The 23,188-nt window shown below is 55.2% G+C and overlaps 1 protein-coding gene across 1 annotated transcript in view; it reads right to left on the bottom strand.

The window, feature by feature from the left end:
• ERC1 (ELKS/RAB6-interacting/CAST family member 1) overlaps nt 1-23,188 on the bottom strand; it is a 109,055-nt gene that overhangs the window by 35,884 nt on the left and 49,983 nt on the right. The window contains 4 exon segments of the mRNA XM_075343601.1: nt 3,163-3,230; nt 3,233-3,325; nt 12,278-12,409; nt 20,462-20,597. Coding sequence (XP_075199716.1) covers nt 3,163-3,230; nt 3,233-3,325; nt 12,278-12,409; nt 20,462-20,597 — 429 coding nt within the window.

Here is a 23,188-nt window from a genome sequence, read left to right as displayed (position 1 = left end):
ACCCAGTATATAGGACAGGAGAAGTGGTGCTGTGCAGTGTATATATACAGAATAATACAGATACTGGGGATTACACCCAGTATACAGGACAGGAGAAGTGGTACTGTGCAGTGTATATATATAGAATAATACAGATACTGAGGATTACACCCAGTATACAGGACAGGAGAAGTGGTACTGTGCAGTGTATATATACAGAATAATACAGATACTGAGGATTACACCCAGTATACAGGACAGGAGAAGTGGTACTGTGCAGTGTATATATACAGAATAATACAGGTACTGAGGATTACACCCAGTATACAGGACAGGAGAAGTGGTACTGTGCAGTGTATATATACAGAATAATACAGGTACTGAGGATTACACCCAGTATACAGGACAGGAGAAGTGGTACTGTGCAGTGTATATATACAGAATAATACAGGTACTGAGGATTACACCCAGTATACAGGACAGGAGAAGTGGTACTGTGCAGTGTATATATACAGAATAATACAGACACTGAGGATTACACCCAGTATACAGGACAGGAGAAGTGGTACTGTGCAGTGTATATATACAGAATAATACAGATACTGAGGATTACACCCAGTATACAGGACAGGAGAAGTGGTACTGTGCAGTGTATATATACAGAATAATACAGATACTTTTTTCTACGGATGTGCGGCCTTGCTCCGGATGTGCGGCCTGGCTGGTAGTTGTAGTGCTGCAGTTGTACTGGCGCAGGTATCCGGGGCTCTGTCTATGTGGTCCGTTTTGTGGTACTTAAGGTAGTAAAATGTCGCAGTTAACCCCCGGCGTTCTGGCTGCGTTACCCCATTCCCTAAACCTGTGCTCCTCTCCTCCTCCCGCGCCTCTCCGGTCCTCACAATTGGCTCTTTGTAGGGGGAGAGGATTAGGGATTGTGTTTTCCATTATTGTGCGGATGATTAATCCTGACCCGGTGTCGCTTTCCTCTCCGGGACGGGGGCTCGGGCTCCCGGACCCTCTCCGCTGCCAAACTCTTTTTCACGCCTCATTTGCCACGTAAGTGATTACATTCTAAACTGACGGGCGGATTCTGCCTCCTCCAAGATCACACAGAGAGCGGCTGACCGCGCTGGAGGAATGCTGGCGGGCGATCAGCGGCGCCCCTGACGGGCGGCGGCCTCAGCTGGAAATGTCTAATCGGACAGGTGTGATATCATCACCCCTCACAGGTGGCCACGTCTGGGGGCGGCTGCTCCAGCAACAGAGCGTAAAGCTACAAGACCCCCAATGTGCAGCTGCGATCCAAAACTGAGCCCAGAGGTGGTATACCCCACAATACCAGTGCCACTTCACATGTAAAATGCACTTATACTCCAGAGCTGGAATCAGAATTCATCTGCATAGCTGAAATCTGCAAATATTTCTTTAATGGATACATTAAGTACAGCAGACGGAGCAGAACGCAAGACTTTCCCTCCATGATAGATTAGATCAGCAGGTAGGAAGTTTACTATATGACAGAGCAGATTAGTGAGTGCAGCTCTGGAGTATAATACAGGAGGTAACTCAGGATCAGTAATGTAATGTATGTACACAGTGACTGCACCAGCAGAATAGTGAGTGCAGCTCTGGAGGTATAATACAAGAGGTAACTTAGGATCAGTAATGTAATGTATGTACACAGTGACTGCACCAGCAGAATAGTGAGTGCAGCTCTGGAGTATATAATGCAAGAGGTTACTCAGGATCAGTAATGTAATGTATGTACACAGTGACTGCACCAGCAGAATAGTGAGTGCAGCTCTGGAGTATAATACAAGAGGTTACTCAGGATCAGTAATGTAATGTATGTACACAGTGACTGCACCAGCAGAATAGTGAGTGCAGCTCTGGAGTATAATACAGCATCAGTAATGTAATGTATATACAGTGACTGCACCAGCAGAATAGCGAGTGCAGCTCTGAGAGTATAATACAGGAGTAACTCAGGATTAGTAATGTAATGTATGTACACAGTGACTGCACCAGCAGAATAGTGAGTGCAGCTCTGTGAGTATAATACAAGAGGTTACTCAGGATCAGTAATGTAATGTATGTACACAGTGACTGCACCAGCAGAACAGTGAGTGCAGCTCTGGAGTATAATACAAGAGGTTACTCAGGATCAGTAATGTAATGTATGTACACAGTGACTGCACCAGCAGAACAGTGAGGGCAGCTCTGGAGTATAATACCAGGAGGTAACTCAGGATCAGTAATGTAATGTATGTACACAGTGACTGCACCAGCAGAATAGTGAGTGCAGCTCTCGAGTATAATAATACAGGATGCATCTCAGGATCAGTCATAACACCAAACAATATGTTCAATCAAACACAGACATGCTGGATCGGTAGTGCAAGCGCTGGTTAGTGGTCAATTTACAGCTGTGTACGGTTTGCAGGCAGGACTGCAGGTGGGGGGTCCCTGCTGACCAGAAGGTCACCTCAGTTCTTCCTCCTGGGTCAGAGGTCAATGCACCAAAGACAATATTATGACAAAAGAAACAATTAATTCTGTCACACTCCGCTTAGTTGGGGAGCAGCTGCCCAGAGGGCGGGGGACGACAGGCAGAGGCGGAGGGGACGACAGGCAGAGGGGCGGGGGACGACAGGCAGAGGGCGGGGGACGACAGGCAGAGGGCGGGGGACGACAGGCAGAGGGCGGGGGACGACAGGCAGAGCGCGGGGGGACGACAGGCAGAGCGCGGGGGACGACAGGCAAGAGCGCGGGGGACGACAGGCAGGAGCGCGGGGGACGACAGGCAGAGCGCGGGGGACGGACAGCAGAGGGCGGGGGACGACAGGCAGAGGGCGGGGGACGACAGGCCAGAGGGCGGGACGACAGGCAGAGGGCGGGGGACGACAGGCAGAGGGCGGGGGACGACAGGCAGAGCGCGGGGGACGACAGGCAGAGCGCGGGGGACGACAGGCAGAGCGCGGGGGACGACAGGCAGAGGCGCGGGGGACGACAGGGCAGAGCGCGGGGGACGACAGGCAGAGCGCGCGGGGACGACAGGCAAGGGGAATGAACACTGAGGAAAGTAACCGAGTGTCCGCACAGCTGAGGGTCTGTTACAATAGCGTCCACCCGTACAATGACACACACAGCTGACAGCGATGATGATGGCGGCCGCTCTCTTACTTCATCTCCAGCACCTCCTCCAGGTGTTTCCGGCGCTCGGCCCGCAGACTCGTCAGGTGGATCTCCTTTCCTCGGCCAGCGACTGCTGCGTGGACGACAGCTTGGCCTTCATAGACTCCAGCTCCTGCTTCACCTTCTCCATCGCCATCATCAGCTCCTCCACCTGCGGGAGACATAGGCACAGGTCACAGGGGCCATCAGCGGAGCCCGGAGGTCCGAGAAGATGAAACCTCACAGCACCAGAACTAACGGGGGGACGGGGGCAAGGAAAAGGACAGGGTCCATTCTGTCTACTACTCCCTGTTATCAGCCATTACTGCAGGATCAGTGAATGGCAGTGTATTCTTCCCTGTTATCAGCCATTACTGTAAAACAGGTGAATGCAGTGTATTGCTCCGTTATCAGCCATTACTGCAGGGTCCATGAATGCAGTGTATTGCTCCCTGTTATCAGCCATTACTGCAGGGTCCATGAATGTAGTATATTGCTCCCTGTTATCCAGCCATTACTGTAGGACAGGTGAATGCAGTGTATTGCTCCCTGTTATCAGCCATTACTATAGGATACGTGAATGCAGTACATTGCTCCCTGTTATCAGCCATTACTGTAGGAACAGGTGAATGCAGTACATTGTTCGCTGTTATCAGCCATTACTGTAGGACAGGTGAATGCAGTGTATTGCTCCCTGTTATCAGCCCATTACTGTAGGACAGGTGAATGCAGTGTATTGCTCCCTGTTATCAGCCATTATTAAGCTCTTTCTCACGGTGGCATACATTCCAGGGATGAATGGAAGTGTTGTCTGCATTTCATCTTCTTAAAGGAGAAGGCGGCTGCCCCGCCACTCTCCTGTGGGATGTTACTGTTCCTTTAAGGGAGTGGTGAGCCCCCCCAGCAGTGTGCGGCAGAACAAGAGGGGGGTTTCCACGGCCCTCCATAATAAGCCTCTGATTACCAGCTAATTATAATTAGAGAGGTCTGTGGGGGGGGGGGAGATGGGGGGCGTTTAGCAGCCAAGGTCAGCGAGTGAATGTGGGATCAGTCCTGCACCGAGCACATTGGGAGCGTTTGTCCTTTTTCCATGAGGTCGATGGAGTTTTCCCGCGAGCAGCGCCCGGCGTTTACCCGTCGTGTGTTGTGGTGGCATAATAAGGATGGGGATGATTCTGGGAACAGAGCGCTGTCTGTGTGCCCCGGTCACCTGCCGCCTCCGTGACCCAAGGCATGGAATTGCCCAGGACGTCAGGTGGAGCGCGGCTGTGAGTGCCGGACGTCAGGGCGTGGGGCGCTGCGCGGCTGTGAGCGTTGGACATCAGGGCGGGGGCGCTGCGCGGCTGTGAGCGTCGGACATCAGGGCGGGGGGGCGCTGCGCGGCTTTGAGCGCTGGACATCAGGGCGGGGGGCGCTGCACGGCTGTGAGGGGGGGCGCTGTGCAGCAGACATAGCGCTGACTGCAGGGAGGAAGCGGAAAACCGCTGTCAGATGCAGCAGAGCCCACATTGTAGCTGGTTGTAAGTATTTACATAGGACTGCAGGTGACCTTACTGCGCTCCTGCCTACACAAGGTCCCTCTATCACTATGTCCAGATGCAGCAGAGCTGAAGAAGCTGCCAGTCACTTTCTATACCACGTTCCTGCTTGTGAGGCAAATCCCGGGATATGAAGATGAATTATGACTCCAGTCATAATCCCTCATCACTCCCTGGCAGTGCCCCCTCCCTTCTTGTTCTCAGTGTTCCACTTACACCTCCATGGCCATGTCCTGTGATATGGAGATGAGGTGGTGTGGGAACAATGGACACAGGATGACTCCCTGCCGTGACCCTGTAACAAGAGTTGTATCTCATTAGCAAGGCTATGGACTAGCTAGACAGAACGACTCAAGTAAAAAATGGTTCATATCTCGCAAGCCATATTTCCGATAAATATGGCAACCATAAAATGGTGTCTCCGCATGTGGACGATGCCGGCACACCCTTTTTATGGGAGCAGGACATTGGAAATGCCCCAGGCGTGATATCAGCCAATGGGGAACTGGCAGACAGGTCATGAGTCCCCTCGTTCTGTAGCTAAATTCATAACTGTCACAATGAGAGCATTGGCGTCCGCCTACGACGCTCCCAGGCAAAGTTATGGCCCATATTCCATGTTGTGGATTTTGTCCATAACTCCAGCCAGGGGTGGAGCAGTGCTCCCTCTGAGGTCACGAAGGTAGGAGGGGGACCTGGATTTGTCCAGGTTGATAACCCTACTTCGGCCATTTTCCAGGGTTCTTTCGCTGGGGGTCACGTGCAGGAAACATCTGTGGGAGTTCCTAGAAACCTGGTCTACAGCGCCCCCCTGTGGCCAGACGCACAAGGTAACTGATTGAATTGCATACCTGTTGTAAACCATGCTTTGTCTGTAACTGTACTCTGACATATGTATATTCTGTAGATTCCCTATTGTATATATTGTAGTTTCTAGTGTGGCTTTAGGCTGATTAAATTATATAATTAATCTTGGCTGTTCTGTTATCTCGATCTTGAATCCCACGTCTGTGTGTTCGGGCTAATAGTTACCGTAAATCGGGTGGTGGCAGCGAGTTTGTGCAAGGATTATTGTGGGGAGGCCAGTGAGATTCGGGGAGATTTTATATATTCCGCCCGCGGAGAGGTCGGGGGAATATATACCCTACTCTCACCGGGGACCCTTCAATAATCGGCATAAGTAGTATAGCGGCCTCCTTGCTATTGTCGGGCAATTCCATAATTGGCCCTGACTATAAGAGGGGCGCTAGAGAGCGCGTCACGTGCTCTGTCTGTCGGTCGGGAGGTATAAAGGAGGGGTGACCCCCACTTGTTACCCCCCGATTGTGACGTACTGGTAGCCAGCGCGGGGGATTTCTGAGTGACCCCCCCGGTGGTTCGTGACACTGCTGCTTTAGGATCGCTGCTTGCTGTCAGTGAACAGAAGCTGCTGAAAAGCTGTCCTGTCCGCAGCTGCAGCTGTCGTTACACTGTGCCAGAGCCGAACACAGCAGCTGGGAGACAGGATACAGAACAGTTTTGGGCCGACATTCACTGACAGCAAGCACAGATCCCACATGGTCCACAGAATAATGTTTGTGGGGGGGGTAACATGAGACAAAGTTATCAGAAAGTTGCAAAACGTTTTACCACAGGGCAACTTAATTGTAAGATAAGCGTTGGTGCCGGTACAACTCCTCCTGGCAGGACGTCACACGGCAGAACGCGAGGACTGGACGCCTACGCCCCCCCCCCCCCACTGAATTCCTTCCCAATATTTAGGCTATGTTCACACTAGAAAAATGATTTTTCTTAAGAAATTTCTTAAGAGTGCACCTGTGTTAAAAAAACGCACCAAAAACGCACCTGCGTTTTTGCCGCGTTTTCGGTGCGTTTTTACCGCTGGTTGCTCCCTGCATTATTGTGCCAATTATCTATGTCAAAAAACGCAGTTAGCTGCAGAAAAGAAGTGACTGCTCATTCTTTTTCTTAAGAAAATCTACTGAAAGAATTTTCTTAAGAAAAAAACGCAGTGTGTGCACAGCTAATTTTTTTTGCTATAGGTTTTGCTGGGGAATGTCTGCAGAAAGGTTACAAGAATTTCTCAAGAAATTTCTGCAGCAAAAACGGACCCAAAACGCAGGTAAAAAACGCAGTGTGTGAACATAGCCTAACGCAGGGAGCAACCAGCGGTAAAAACGCACCGAAAACGCACCAAAAACGCAGGTGCGTTTTTGGTGCGTTTTTTAACACAGGTGCACTCTTAAGAAATTTCTTAAGAAAAATCATTTTTCTAGTGTGAACATAGCCTTAAAGGGTCAGATAAGGTGACGGCACCGGCGGCGGTCGCTGGAAAGTCTGAAGAACCCACCCGCTTCTTGGAAGATGTGAAGAGCATAAGTGGGTGAGGGTGGGAGAAGTGACTTCATGGACGGGGGAGGGGGCACGTTACCAGACTGACACCAGCACAATGCTCTTTTGGAGACCCCCAATATCTGGCGCCCCCCTCCTACACACGAGGGAATGGGGGGATATAAAGGGTTAAAGACATGAAGTATGGGGCACAAGGTGAGCACTGGGCACGAGGAGCGTAACAAATACTAGCGGCATTTAAAGAGACACCAACATCAGCTTGTCGGTGACTTTCCTGGAGTGTAATATTCAGGCCTGGCCACTAGAGGGCAGCAGAGCAGGATAATCTACAGGGAAAGCGTCTCACTTTACAGCCTGCTGTAACACTGTCAGATGGAGGGAGAATGATGGCCGGGCAGTGGGGCAGGGTCACCGGGCAGTGGTGCGGGAAGGAGGGTGGACGGGGGTGCGGGGAGGAGTGTAGACGGGGGTGCGGCAGAACCGGGCAGTGGTGCGGGGAGGAGGGTGGATGGGGGTGCGGGGAGGAGGGTGGACGGGGGTGCGGGGAGGAGGGTGGACGGGGGGTGTGGAGGCACCGGGGCAGTGGTGCGGGGAGGAGTGTGGACAGGGGTGCGGGGAGGAGGGTGGAGGGGGGTGCGGGGAGGAGTGTAGACGGGGGGTGCGGGGAGGAGGGTGGACGGGGGTGCGGGGAGGAGGGTGGACGGGGGGTGCGGAGGCACCGGGGCAGTGGTGCAGGGAGGAGGGTGGACGGGGGTGCGGGGGCACCGGGGCAGTGGTGCGGGGAGGAGGGTGACAGCAGGTAGGGCACGGGGCGCTCACTATACCTTGCACCATTTAAAGGCACGGTGACCAGCGTCATGCAGCTGAGAAACAAGATGGGAGGAAGCATGCAGTTATACAGGCAGTGTCATGCAGGAAGCCTAAACCTCCTAGTGTGCAGAGCTCGGGAGCACCTTCCCACTGAGCCGTGCACTAACTCCTTCGCACCATGAGCCACTAGGCCAATGTAACTGATGGATGGACACTGTCTCCTCATCATCCTAATTCTGTATTATCAAACCCTCTATCTGTGCCAATGCCATGTACTCACTGAGCCACACACCGCCGCTTTATCAAAGCATGCAATAAAGTCCCCATATTGAGCTAAAGTACTGAATACATTGACATCTTCCCACAGAGTGACCCTCAGATTGAGGATAATGAATACAAGCACATTTACCCACTGAGTCATGCATAACGTCTGTACTAAAGTGTGCAGAGCTAATGAAGTGGTCAGAAGGAAATGCTTCTCACTGAGCCACACACGGTCCCGTCATTATACTTTGTATCAATTCCTAACTGCGATTAGAATTTACGTAGTGACATTTGCTCACTGAACCACACCCACCTATTATAAAACCTGTAAAAGGTCTTAAGTCAATAAAAGGACGCAATAACATGTTACCACTAAGCCGCCCATCACTTATAATTTGTGGAAATTACCAAATCTAAAAAAAAATAAAAATGAAATATTCCCACTGAGCCACACTGTCTCATTATCCTGTACAAAATGTCTTCCTTTATGTAATGTATACGAGTACATGTACTCACTGAGCCACAATGTCCCATTACCAAAAAGGCAACGAAGTCTCTTACGGAGCTAATTACACAAGGATGTACTCACTGAGCCACAAAGTCTCTCACTGAGGTAATATGCGCAAAAGACATATTACCTCTGGGAGGGAGGGAAGGACGGAGGGGACAGACAGACAGACAGACAGACAGACAGACAGACAGACAATCTCCTTCCCAACTTGTGCATTAGAGACACCTAGGGAAATAAGATTCTGAATGCGGGACATGTTCCCACTGATCCACCGATTATCTTCTCAACTACAGGTGTAATGTAACTAAAGTAACATATTCAAGGATGTGTTAATCGCTCATTTTCTTGCCACCCCGTGCTACAGACATATGATAAACATTAGGTTGTGTTCCCACCGAGCCGCACACCACCATCTAATCATACTGGGGCAACAAGTCATACGTTCCTACTGAGCCAACACAGAATCCAGTCAATGAATAACATATTTCCATCTGCCAAGCCTTTCCATCCATTTATATATTAGGGCACTTTCTCACCGAGCCAAGCACTTTGAATATACACCTACAGTCATGGCTGAAAGTCTTTGCACCCTTGAAATTGAACGATTTTTTTATGCACAGGTTTATCTCCTTTGTGTGTAGAAACAAAAAAAAATAAAAAAATACTGAGGGGGAAAAAAAAGGCAAATTGGAGATAATTTCACACAAAACCCCAAAAATGCCCGGGACATAATTATTGCCCCCTCAGCTTAATATTTGGCTTTACCCTTTGGTATAAATCCCTCCATCAGTCGCCTCCTGTCCCCGTCCACAGCTTCTTCCTCCTCTCACCTGAAAGCGTCTTCTCTTCTCCCAATCTCTCCTCAGGTGTCACTGAAGTTTAGATCCGGACTCATTGCGGCCTCTTCAGGACTCTCCAGCGCTTTGTTTCCATCCATTTCTGGGGCTTCTTGAAGTGTTTGGGGTCATTCTCCTGCTGGAAGACCCCTGACCTTGCTCGCATCCCCAGATTTCTGACACTGGGCTCTATAATTGCTACCCAAAATCTTTGGTGCCCAGTACCAGAAGCAGCAAAACAGCCCCAAAACATCTCTGACCTCCACCATGTGTGACTGTAGGTGCTGTGATCTTTACTTTGTAGACCTCAGTTTGTTTTCGGAAAACAGTAGAATGATGTGCTTTACCAGAAAGCTGTCTTGATCTCATCTGTCCACAAGACACTATTCCAGAAGGATTTTGATTACTCTTGTACATTTTGGCTATTTCTGTGTCAGCAGTGGGGGTCCTCCTGGGTCTCCTCTATAGCGTTTTTCTGTCTCTGTGTCAGCAGTGGGGTCCTCCGGGGTCTCCTCCATAGCGTTTTTCTGTCTCTGTGTCAGCAGTGGGGTCCTCGGGGTCTCCTCCATAGCGTTTCTCGTCATTCAGATGTGGACATATAGGTCGCGCTGACACTGATGCCCCCTGAGCTGCAGGACGGCTGGAATTTCTCTGGACCTTGATTGGGGCTTATCCACCATCCGGACTATCCTGCGTTACATTCTATCATGATCTTTTCTCAGCCGTCCATGTCCAGCGAGATTAGCTACAGTACCATGGGTTGTAAACTTCATTATGTTGAGCACCGAGGACAAAGTAACATCAAGATCTCTGCAGATGGATGTGTACCCTTGAGAAAATTGCTATTTTTCAAAACGTTTGGTTCTCAGGTCCTCAGACCGTTCTCTTCTCCTCTTTCTGTCCTCTCTGCTTAGTGCGGCACACACAGACACACAATGCAAAGACTGAGGCAACTTCTCCCCTTTTTATCTGGTTTCAGGTGTGATTTTCATATTGCCCACTCCTGTTATTTTCCACAGGGGAGTGTGAATGAGCATCACAGACCAGAAAAAAAGTTGTTTAACCACAATTTTGAAAAGGTGCCAACAATTTTGTCCGACCCATTTTCGGAGTTTTGTGTGAAATTCTGTCCAAATTTGCCCTTTTTTTGTGCTGTTCCAAAACATAGAAAGGAAATAAACCTGCGTAATTCCAATATTATGGGAGAAATATTTTCTGGAACAATTTCAAGGATGCCAAAACTTTCAGCCATGACTATGTGCAATCCACTACCGTCCTCTCACCTGGTCAGACTGTCCCCTGATTTCAATCTGTGCATTTACCCACTGAGCCAACCCCCACATACCTCCATAGAGCAGATCATTCTTTTATCTCACTGAGCCAATCTCCTCACTTTCAGACACAGACTGAAATATATACTATTATATACTATTGTATATAGCCCCGTGAAACATAATGATGGGGAGTTGTCGTTTTGGAGCAGCTGGAGAGAACGGTGACCACGGCTGCAACCGAAAAATCATTAATGGCGGCAGAATTCAGAATGCAGCTCTGGCTGTGACTGGACAGAACACAAGCAGTAAAATCATTGAAGGTGGCAGAATTCAGAATACAGCTCTGGCTGTGACTGGACAGAACACAAGCAGTAAAATCATTGAAGGTGGCAGAATTCAGAATGCAGCTCTGGCTGTGACTGGACAGAACACAAGCAGTAAATTCATTGAAGGTGGCAGAATTCAGAATGCAGCTCTGGCTGTGACTGGACAGAACACAAGCAGTAAATTAATCGAAGATGGCAGAATTTAGAATGCAGCTCTGGATGTGACTGGAGAGAACACAAGCAGTAAAATCATTGAAGATGGCAGAATTTAGAATGCAGCTCTGGATGTGACTGGACAGAACACAAGCAGTAAAATCATTGAAGACAACAGAATTCAGATTGCAGCTCTGGATGTGACTGGACAGAACACAAGCAGTAAATTAATCGAAGATTGTAGAATTTAGAATGCAGCTCTGGATGTGACTGGAGAGAACACAAGCAGTAAATTCATTGAAGGTGGCAGAATTCAGAATGCAGCTCTGGCTGTGACTGGACAGAACACAAGCAGTAAATTCATTGAAGGTGGCAGAATTCAGAATGCAGCTCTGGCTGTGACTGGACAGAACACAAGCAGTAAATTCATTGAAGGTGGCAGAATTCAGAATGCAGCTCTGGCTGTGACTGGACAGAACACAAGCAGTAAATTAATCGAAGATGGCAGAATTTAGAATGCAGCTCTGGATGTGACTGGAGAGAACACAAGCAGTAAAATCATTGAAGATGGCAGAATTTAGAATGCAGCTCTGGATGTGACTGGACAGAACACAAGCAGTAAAATCATTGAAGACAACAGAATTCAGAATGCAGCTCTGGATGTGACTGGACAGAACACAAGCAGTAAATTAATCGAAGATGGCAGAATTTAGAATGCAGCTCTGGATGTGACTGGAGAGAACACAAGCAGTAAAATCATTGAAGATGGCAGAATTTAGAATGCAGCTCTGGATGTGACTGGACAGAACACAAGCAGTAAAATCATTGAAGACAACAGAATTTAGAATGCAGCTCTGGATGTGACTGGAGAGAACACAAGCAGTAAATTCATTGAAGGTGGCAGAATTCAGAATGCAGCTCTGGATGTGACTGGAGAGAACACAAGCAGTAAATTCATTGAAGGTGGCAGAATTCAGAATGCAGCTCTGGCTGTGACTGAACAGAACACAAGCAGTAGTGTCAGGCTGTATGAGGCGGGCGGTACGCCCCGGCGCCTGACCTGCTTCTGATAGTTGGCCCTCGCGGACTCCTCCTGGGCCAGCACCATTTCCCGCTCGGCGGTGATCTGCACGCTTTCGCGCAGCGCCTCCTCCAGCTCTTCGATGCGATCGTCCTTCTGGTGCATGACGTCCTGCGGAGAGGAAGGCAGACGAGTGAGGAGCGAGGCTCCGGAGGCAGAGAGATCTCAGAGGAGAGGAAACCGTCAGCCCAGAGGAGATGAGAAGAAGCAGGAGGGTTAGTGGCGAAAGTGGTGAAATTCAAAGATGGCGTCCGGCGCAAAGATGGCGTCCTGCGAGGAGAACGGTGCGGCTTCGGCCATAGTGTTAGCGGATGGACAGACAGCAGCGGAGGACAGGAAGCCGCAGAGGTCACACAGGTGAGGCGTTAGTAAAGGTATTAGTACTCTGCTCCAGCGTGTGAAGAGTTAACATCACGTGCATGAAAATTTAAAGGGGAAAACAGCTAAAATTCACATCTGGTTGGCACTATTGGGGGTGTATAAGCGGGATCTACCGCACCCCCCACACACAGCACCGATCGGGGGGGATTCGATTGTAAGCTCCGCAGAATACACAGACATCGGCAATCCCCCCCCCCCCCCCAACCTTAATGGATGCAGCCGGGACACAAATCATATCCAGATGGGGGGCGATTGTGTTACACAGAGGGTCTCCCCGCCTCGTTTGATGTTCACCCACAGATGGCAGAGATGAAAGCCCCTCACCCCCCCGGGAGCAGGGCACGCGACTAAGCGTGGGGGCGTCCGGCCTGCGGGGCACACAATGCAGAGTCTGTGTACTGCCGCTTTAAAAGGGGCAGGACCAATGTGAACCATGCAGCCCCCCCCAACAGTAAAATGTGCACCCCCTCAATCCGAGACCACATGACCCTCCTAGGATGATTCCGATTGGCTAAAAAGTCTCCATGGGACCCATGATGGGGGGGGGGGGGGAGACACGTACTTCTGCAGCTCTGATGTCGCCAAATGAAGAGTTCAGCCACTTCCTTTGTGTAACGACTCTCTGCTTGCTGTCAGTGAATCCAAGTCTTCGCACAGCTGAGGGTTTGCTGCAATGTAACCGGGGTCGCCCGCTTGTGAGGTGCAGACCCCAATACAATGTATCCTGCACTGATACATTGTAACAAACCATCAGGACGGAGGTGAGATTTGTGCTTAGGTCGGAGGACTGTGTCTACACCAGATACAACTGTGACGAACCCTCCGCTGTGAGAACTATAAGGCTGCAAACAAGAAATAGAGAGAGCGTTTCCATGTTTATCCTTCAGCTCGTGGTCGGGCGAGACGTCACGTGGGCGCCGGGACGGTCGGGGGGTCTCGGAGGCCACCGCCGCTTCATCCTGCGACACATCCAGTAAACGGCTTCTGTGTGTCCAAAGTAAACAGGCCGGGGCGAGCTGGAGGAGGCCCAAACCGCAACCCCCGCTCCGGACACCCTGGCCCCCGGCCAGCTCTGTCAGCCAAGATGGCCGCCCGGCGGGTCCCTCGGCGAGCTCCGTGGCGCGTCTCCAAAACCACCGTCCCCCGGGGGACCCGAGTTCATCCTTCCAAGCACAACAACCTGAGACGCGGAGGCCAAGCACCTAAATGGCCGCCTCTTACAGAGGGCACGGAGGAGCCCCCGCTGACTAATTGGAGACGTTGTTTCAGGGGCCCTAATCCGTCTCTCGCGCTGGTCTCGCTGAATGGAGCCTCTGTCGCTTCGCTCCCGCCAGACGCGGATGGGGAAAGCTTCGGGGATGTTCCTGACATGTTTCCACCCGGAGACGGACAAGTAACGAGACGTCTGCAAAGAGGAGCCCACCGCAAAGCGGCAGAGAAAAAAAAGAGGAAAAATAAAAGGAAAAAAAAAAATGTGAAAAACCTTTGATTATCTTTCTTTCATCATTTTAATCCTGGACTGGAGAAACCATTCGCCATCTCCTGCAGAGGGGAGCACGGAGCCGGGGGAAAGCCGGGGGAGAGCAGTGCAGAGGGAGCACGGAGCCGGGGGAAAGCCGGGGGAGAGCAGTGCAGAGGGAGCACGGAGCCGGGGGGGGGGCAGTGCAGAGGGAGCACGGAGCCGGGGGGGGGCAGTGCAGAGGGAGCACAGAGCCAGGGGGGGGGGGGGGGGCAGTGCAGAGGGAGCACGGAGCCAGGGGGGGCAGCACAGAGGGAGCACGGAGCCAGGGGGGGCAGCGCAGAGCCGGGGGGGGGGGGGGGCAGCGCGGAACCGGGGGGGGGCAGAGAGAGCACGGAGCCGGGGGGCAGCGCAGAACCCAGTGCAGAGGGAGCACAGAGCCGGGGGGCAGCGCACAGCCAGGGGGGCAGCGCGGAACCGGGGGTGGGGGCAGCGCAGAGGGAGCACGGAGCCAAGGGGGGGGGGGGGGGGTAGTGCAGAGGGAGCACGGAGCCGGGGGCAGCGCAGAACCGTGGGGGGGGGTGGGGGGGGGGTGCAGCGCAGAGGGAGCACGGAGCCGGAGGGGGGGGTGGGCAGTGCAGAGGGAGCACGGAGCCGGGAGGGGGGGGGCAGTGCAGAGGGAGCACGGAGCCGGGGGGGGGGGAGGCAGCGCAGAGGGCGCACGGAGCCGGGGGGGGGGGGGGGGAGCGCAGAGGGCGCACGGAGCCGGGGGGCAGCGCAGAGCCGGGGGGGGGGGCAGTGCAGAGCGCGGGGGGCAGCACGGAGCCAGGAAGGGGGGCAGTGCAGAGTCGGCGGGGAGGGGGGGGGGGGTGTCAGTGCAGGGCCGGGGTGGGTTGGGGGGGGGGATCTCAGTGCAGAATTGTGGGGCAGCACGGAACCAGGGGGGGCCAGCGCAGAGTCGGGGGGGGGGGGGGGGGCAGCGCAGAGTAGGGGGGTGGGGGAGGGGGGCCAGCACAGAGCAGGGGGGGAGGGGGATGTTGGGGGCAGCGCAGACCAGAGGGGGGGGAAGAGGGGGGGTGCAGCGCAGAGCCGGGGTGTTTATATGGCGGGAAGTGCTGATGGTCTCCGGCGGGAACTCGCTGATCTTCTTTTCCGAGCTCTTCCAATTTTGTGCTATTAATTCCGGCCAAAACCACGGACACCGGACCAGGTCTAAAACGGGGATTTCTGTGAACTGACCCCAAAGCTGCGGCTCCGGAGAGAAGCCGAGAGTCTGTATATAGCGAGCGCGGTCATGTGCGGCCGCAGGCACCGACGTCACCCGCCGGCCGCCCCACAGGAGGTGGGCGACAGTGGAAAAAAAACACACCAGCAGCAAACACATCCGATAATCTGGAAGTCCTGGTTGGGAACGACGTGATCCTTTAATCCGGAACCTAATGATCTGGAATCTACAATGAAAATGAACCTTTTGCTTCCAATAATCCGGGATCTGATAGTCTGGATTATCCAGCAGAGAGAATTGTGACGTGGACTTGAATTTTCAGCAAAAAGAAACTTGATTTGATCCTTGATAATCTGGAATCCGCCAAAAAACTGGATTAATAAAACACCGCCTGATAATCTGGAAAAAGACGAGGACAAAGCGTAGCAGGGACTTCCATTAGTCAGGAATCTGACAGGTGGATGTGAGGGGTCTTCTCACCGGTTGCCCACCAGGCGCTGAGGGGATTGTATAGGTGGAAAAATGCAAATAACTGCAGCGACGTCTGTAGATCCGGACTGAACACGCAAGAGGCCGTCACTGCGGGACCGGAGCGTCCTCCAGGGGGGAGGCGGGAGGACCAAGACCCCGGGGGCGAGGGGAGGCGGGAGGACCAAGACCCCGGGGGCGAGGGGAGGCGGGAGGACCAAGACCCCGGGGGCGAGGGGAGGCAGGAGGACCAAGACCCCGGGGGGCGAGGGGAGGCGGGAGGACCAAGACCCCGGGGGCGAGGGGAGGCAGGAGGACCAAGACCCCGGGGGCGAGGGGAGGCAGGAGGACCAAGACCCCAGGGGCGAGGGGAGGCGGGAGGACCACAGACCTCAGGGGCAAGGGGAGGCGGGAGGAACAATACCCCGGGGGCGAGAGGAGGCGGTAGGAGAAAGACCCCAGGAGCAAGGGGAGGCGGGAGGACCAAGACCCCAGGGGCAAGGGGAGGCGGGAGGAGCAAGACCCCAGGGGCGAGGGGAGGCGGGAGGAGCAAGACCCCGGGGGCGAGGGGAGGCGGGAGGAGCAAGACCCCGGGGGCGAGGGGAGGCGGGGAGGAGCAAGACCCCAGGGGCGAGGGGAGGCGGGAGGAGCAAGACCTCAGGGGCAAGGGAGGCGGGAGGAACAAGACCCCGGGGGCGAGAGGAGGCGGGAGGAACAAGACCCCAGGGGCGAGGGGAGGCGGGAGGAGCAAGACCCCAGGGGCGAGGGGAGGCGGGAGGAGCAAGACCCCGGGGGCGAGGGGAGGCGGGAGGACCACAGACCTCGGGGGCGAGAGGAGGCGGGAGGAACAAGACCCCAGGGGCGAGGGGAGGCGGGGAGGAACAAGACCCCAGGGGCGAGGGGAGGCGGGAGGAACAAGACCCCAGGGGCGAGGGGAGGCGGGAGGAACAAGACCCCAGGGGCGAGGGGAGGCGGGAGGAACAAGACCCCAGGGGCGAGGGGAGGCGGGAGGAACAAGACCCCAGGGGCGAGGGGAGGCGGGAGGAGCAAGACCCCAGAGGCGAGGGGAGGCGGGAGGACCAAGACCCCGGGGGCGAGGGGAGGCGGGAGGAGCAAGACCCCAGGGGCAAGGGGAGGCGGGAGGAGCAAGACCCCAGGGGCGAGAGGAGGCGGGAGGACCACAGACCTCAGGGGCAAGGGGAGGCGGGAGGAACAAGACCCCGGGGGCGAGAGGAGGCGGGAGGAACAAGACCCCAGGGGCGAGGGGGAGGCGGGAGGAGCAAGACCCCAGGGGCGAGGGGAGGCGGGAGGAGCAAGACCCCAGGGGCGAGGGGAGGCGGGAGGACCACAGACCTCGGGGGCGAGAGGAGGCGGGAGGAACAAGACCCCAGGGGCGAGGGGAGGCGGGAGGAACAAGACCCCAGGGGCGAGGGGAGGCGGGAGGAACAAGACCCCAGGGGCGAGGGGAGGCGGGAGGAACAAGACCCCAGGGGCGAGGGGAGGCGGGAGGAACAAGACCCCAGGGGCGAGGGGAGGCGGGAGGAACAAGACCCCAGGGGCGAGGGGAGGCGGGAGGAACAAGACCCCAGGGGCGAGGGGAGGCGGGAGGAGCAAGACCCCAGGGGCGAGGGGAGGCGGGAGGAGCAAGACCCCGGGGGCGAGGGGAGGCAGGAGGACCAAGACCCCGGGGGCAAGGGGAGGCGGGAGGGAACAAGACCCCAGGGGCGAGGGAGGCGGGAAGACCACAGACCTCAGGGGCGAGGGGAGGCGGAAGGAACAAGACCCCGGGGGGCGAGGGGAGGCGGGAGGAGCAAGACCCCAGGGGCGAGGGGAGGCGGGAGGACCAAGACCCCAGGGGCAAGGGGAGGCGGGAGGAGCAAGACCCCAGGGGCAAGGGGAGGCGGGGAGGAGCAAGACCCCAGGGGCGAGAGGAGGCGGGAGGACCACAGACCTCAGGGGCAAGGGGAGGCGGGAGGAACAAGACCCCAGGGGCGAGAGGAGGCGGGAGGAGCAAGACCCCAGGGGCGAGGGGAGGCGGGAGGAGCAAGACCCCAGGGGCGAGGGGAGGCGGGAGGAGCAAGACCCCAGGGGCGAGGGGAGGCGGGAGGACCACAGACCTCGGGGGCGAGAGGAGGCGGGAGGAACAAGACCCCAGGGGCGAGGGGAGGCGGGAGGAACAAGACCCCAGGGGCGAGGGGAGGCGGGAGGAACAAGACCCCAGGGGCGAGGGGAGGCGGGAGGAGCAAGACCCCAGGGGCGAGGGGAGGCGGGAGGAGCACAGTGCAGCCCCAATAGTACTCTGCTCAGCTGTGGAGCCGCTCTCAGACTGAGGCCCACGCCCCATGTTTACAGTGATCCAGACCAGTCCCTGCCCTTTACAATATTCACACACCTCTCCTGAAATACTCTGTGCTGCAGGGAAAAGCAGAGCCATCCACTGATCCCGCGAGGACCCTGCTGATTCCTTTGCCTTTCTCCTTCCAGTTTACATCCCACACTCACATCATGATACATTCGAACCTCTGCCCCATCACACTATCAGCACTGCTGAATTACTCTGTGCTGCTGTGGACATTCGTCTAGTCTTTGCCTTTCTTACACTGCCCGCCCTGCACTCCCGGGCATCGTCCGTATCCCAACCCCAGCTCCTGAAAGCCTCTGCTTTGCTGGGGAATGGCTTTCCTACCTGCAACTGCTGGGAGCTATGCTGGGGAATGGCTTTCCTACCTGCAGCTGCTGGGAGCTATGCTGGGGACTGACACTCCTACCTGCAGCTGCTGGGAGCTATGCTGGGGACTGGCTTTCCTACCTGCAGCTGCTGGAAGCTATGCTGGGGACTGGCTTTCCTACCTGCAGCTGCTGGAAGCTATGCTGGGGACTGGCTTTCCTACCTGCAGCTGCTGGGAGCTCTGCTGGGGACTGGCGTTTCTACCTACAGCTGCTGGGAGCTCTGCTGGGGACTGGCTTTCCTACCTGCAGCTGCTGGGAGCTATGCTGGGGACTGACACTCCTACCTGCAGCTGCTGGGAGCTATGCTGGGCACTGGCTTTCCTACCTGCAGCTGCTGGGAGCTATGCTGGGGACTGGCGTTTCTACCTACAGCTGCTGGGAGCTATGCTGGGGACTGACACTCCTACCTGCAGCTGCTGGGAGCTATGCTGGAGACTGCAGTTCCTACCTGCAGCTGCTGGAAGCTATGCTGGGGACTGACGTTTCTACCTGCAGCTGATGGAAGCTATGCTGGGGACTGCCGTTCCTACCTGCAGCTGCTGGGAGCTTTGCTGGGGGACTGCAGTTCCTACCTGCAGCTGCTGGAAGCTATGCTGGGGACTGGCGTTTCTACCTACAGCTGCTGGGAGCTATGCTGGGGACTGACACTCCTACCTGCAGCTGCTGGGAGCTATGCTGGAGACTGCAGTTCCTACCTGCAGCTGCTGGAAGCTATGCTGGGGACTGACGTTTCTACCTGCAGCTGATGGAAGCTATGCTGGGGACTGCCGTTCCTACCTGCAGCTGCTGGGAGCTTTGCTGGGGACTGCAGTTCCTACCTGCAGCTGCTGGAAGCTATGCTGGGGGACTGACGTTTCTACCTGCAGCTGCTGGGAGCTATGCTGGGGACTGGCTTTCCTACCTGCAGCTGCTGGGAGCTCTGCTGGGGACTGACTTACCCTACCTGTAGCTGCTGGGAGCTCTGCTGGGGACTGACTTACCTACCTGTAGCTGCTGGGAGCTCTGCTGGGGACTGGTGTTCCTACCTGCAGCTGCTGGAAGCTATGCTGGGGACTGGCTTACCTACCTGCAGCTGCTGGGAGCTCTGCTGGGGACTGGCTTTCCTACCTGCAACTGCTGAGAGCTCTGCTGGGGGACTGGCGTTCCTACCTGTAGCTGCTGGGAGCTCTGCTGGGGACTGGCGTTCCTACCTGTAGCTGCTGGGAGCTCTGCTGGGGACTGGCGTTCCTACCTGTAGCTGCTGGGAGCTCTGCTGGGGGACTGGCGTTCCTACCTGCAGCTGCTGGGAGCTCTGCTGGGGGACTGGCGTTCCTACCTGCAGCTGCTGGAAGCTATGCTGGGGACTGGCTTACCTACCTGCAGCTGCTGGAAGCTATGCTGGGTACTGGCTTACCTACCTGTAGCTGCTGGAGGTCTGCTGGGAGCTTTGCTGGGGACTGGCGTTCCTACCTGTAGCTGCTGGGAGCTATGCTGGGGACTGGCGTTCCTACCTGCAGCTGCTGGGAGCTCTGCTGGGGACTGGCGTTCCTACCTGCAGCTGCTGGGAGCTCTGCTGGGGACTGGCTTTCCTACCTGCAGCTGCTGGAAGCTATGCTGGGGACTGGCTTTCCTACCTGTAGCTGCTGGGAGCTCTGCTGGGGACTGGCGTTCCTACCTGCAGCTGCTGGGAGCTTTGCTGGGGACTGGCTTTCCTACCTGTAGCTGCTGGGAGCTATGCTGGGGACTGCCGTTCCTACCTGCAGCTGCTGGGAGCTTTGCTGGGGACTGGCTTTCCTACCTGTAGCTGCTGGAAGCTATGCTGGGGACTGGCGTTCCTACCTGCAGCTGCTGGGAGCTTTGCTGGGGACTGGCTTTCCTACCTGTAGCTGCTGGGAGCTATGCTGGGGACTGCCGTTCCTACCTGCAGCTGCTGGGAGTTGTCGGTCAGGTTGTCCTCCCGGCGTCTCGCCTCCTCCAGGAGCTGCGCGTTCTTCTTCTTCTCCACCTGCTCCTTGTGTTTCAGCGTCGCCACCTTCTTATTCTGGTCCTTGATTTGCCTGAGAGAGAAAAGAGGTGGTGAGAAGCCGCCTCACCGTCTGTCCGCTCCTTGGAAAGCTGGGTGACTGCCAACATGGCGCCCGCGGTCTCTCAGCTTTCCCATGCTGAGCTCATTGTAGTGTAGGGTGCTCACCCAGCTTTCCCGGAACCCTGAATGACAATCCTGCAATGCAGTAGTACAACCCTCGTCCTCTAGGAGCGCTAACGTCTCAGTTTGGTGTACGAATAAATATTAAGAAATCCGGAAGTTTCCCTCAACCTCTATGATGGAGCAAGAAAACTATTACTATTGGTTGAGGCCCCCGATGGGGTGTGAATCCCTCATATCGGAGGGTAATGACCCCCCACATGGACAGATTACACCCCCCCTCACTGTGGTTTGGACAATCGTCCGCCCGTTGGACAGAGCCCAGCCCCCGTGCCCTCTAATTAGCCATATAACGAGCCAGGAATAGCCGAGAGGGGAGCGGCTCGTAGAGGACGAGCGGTCACGTGGCCCCCGGGGAACGCTGCATATATACAATATTCTCTGTATAGGGAATAACAGGATTTACATGGGACTGACAACTGCTGAGTTGACATGCAGCCCCATCCGACAGCTACACGGGGGCCGCCGGAGCGGAGCGGGGTCTCTGGTGACCCTCGCGCCTCCACACAAAGGCTTTGCTGATGGTCTGGAAATGCACAGAATCATCCGGGGGAGTCGGGGGCTCGGACACAATGAGCGAGCGGGCACGAGGCAGTCCCATACAACAAGTCCCAGCTCAGCACAAGCGGCCACAGACCGCGCTGACGGGGCAGACCCCCGCATTAACCCTAACCTGTCCGCATCCACCCAGATTACTGACAGGAAGCAGAGGTATCAATAAAGTGCCCAGGGCTTGGAGAAGGTCTACCGGCGGCCATATTGTTCACCCGTCAATATCGCCCCTCCTCCGGGAAAGCTGGGTGCCAACGCCGGGGGCCGGGCAGTGATAAAGCCGCGGTGCGAGAGCCGCACTCACCTGGACGTCACGCTGAGGACGACCGCGAGTCCGGAAAGAGACAGCAAGAGAGAGTCAGATAAAGAGACAGTTATTACCAGGACGGAAGAGTATTACAGACAGGAGACTGATATAAGGTGACGGGGGAGGGGATATAATGTGACGGGGGAGGAGAGAGGATATAATGTGACGGGGGAGGGGAGAGGATATAATGTGACGGGGGAGGGGGAAAGGATATAATGTGATGGGGGAGGGGGAAAGGATATAATGTGACGGGGGAGGGGGAGAGGATATAATGTGACGGGGGAGGGGAGAGGATATAATGTGACGGGGGAGAGGATATAATGTGACGGGGGAGGGGAGAGGATATAAGGTGACGGGGGAGGGGAGAGGATATAAGGTGACGGGGGAGGCGAGAGGATATAATGTGACGGGGGAGGGGAGAGGATATAATGTGACGGGGGAGGGGGGGAGAGGATATAATGTGACGGGGGAGGGGGAGAGGATATAATGTGACGGGGGAGGGGAGAGGATATAATGTGACGGGGGGAGGGGGGAGAGGATATAATGTGACGGGGGAGGGGAGAGGATATAATGTGACGGGGGAGGGGAGAGGATATAATGTGACGGGGGAGGGGAGAGGATATAAGGTGACGGGGGAGGGGAGAGGATATAATGTGACGGGGGAGGGGGAGAGGATATAATGTGACGGGGGAGGGAAGAGGATATAATGTGACGGGGGAGGGAAGAGGATATAATGTGACGGGGGAGGGGGAGAAGATATAATGTGACGGGGGAGGGGGAGAAGATATAATGTGACGGGGGAGGGGGAGAAGATATAATGTGACGGGGGAGGGGGAGAAGATATAATGTGACGGGGGAGGGGGAAAGGATATAATGTGACGGGGGAGGGGATATAATGTGACAGGGGAGGGGAGAGGATATAAGGTGACAGGGGAGGGGAGAGGATATAATGTGACGGGGGAGGGGGGAGAGGATATAATGTGACGGGGGAGGGGGAGAGGATATAATGTGACGGGGGAGGGGAGAGGATATAATGTGACGGGGGAGGGGAGAGGATATAATGTGACGGGGGAGGGGGAGAAGATATAATGTGACGGGGGAGGGGGAGAAGATATAATGTGACAGGGGAGGGGAAGAAGATATAATGTGACGGGGGAGGGGAGAAGATATAATGTGACGGGGGAGGGGGAGAAGAAATAATGTGACGGGGGAGGGGGAGAGGATATAATGTGACGGGGAGGGGAGAGGATATAATGTGACGGGGGAGGGGAGAGGATATAAAGTGACGGGGGAGGGGGAGAGGATATAAAGTGACGGGGAGAGGATATAATGTGACGGGGAGGGGAGGGGATATAATGTGACGGCAGCAGGACGGGGGGGGGGAGATGGTCACAAGTCCCCTATATACCTCCACCTGCTGCCAGTGACTGGAAACACTCCACATACATCCGGTCCTAATACGTCTCCACAGCTGAGGGTTTGTTACTTTATATCCAGTCTGGTCAGCGGCGGATTGTGACAGGAGAACGCGCTGTGCAGATCCGATGCAACTGTAACAAACCTTCAGCTGAAAAGCGAGTAAC

The sequence above is a fragment of the Anomaloglossus baeobatrachus genome, chromosome 4, assembly GCF_048569485.1.
Source record: "Anomaloglossus baeobatrachus isolate aAnoBae1 chromosome 4, aAnoBae1.hap1, whole genome shotgun sequence".
Classification (NCBI taxonomy): Eukaryota; Metazoa; Chordata; class Amphibia; order Anura; family Aromobatidae; genus Anomaloglossus; species Anomaloglossus baeobatrachus.
This window is presented reverse-complemented; position numbering and strand designations above follow the sequence as displayed.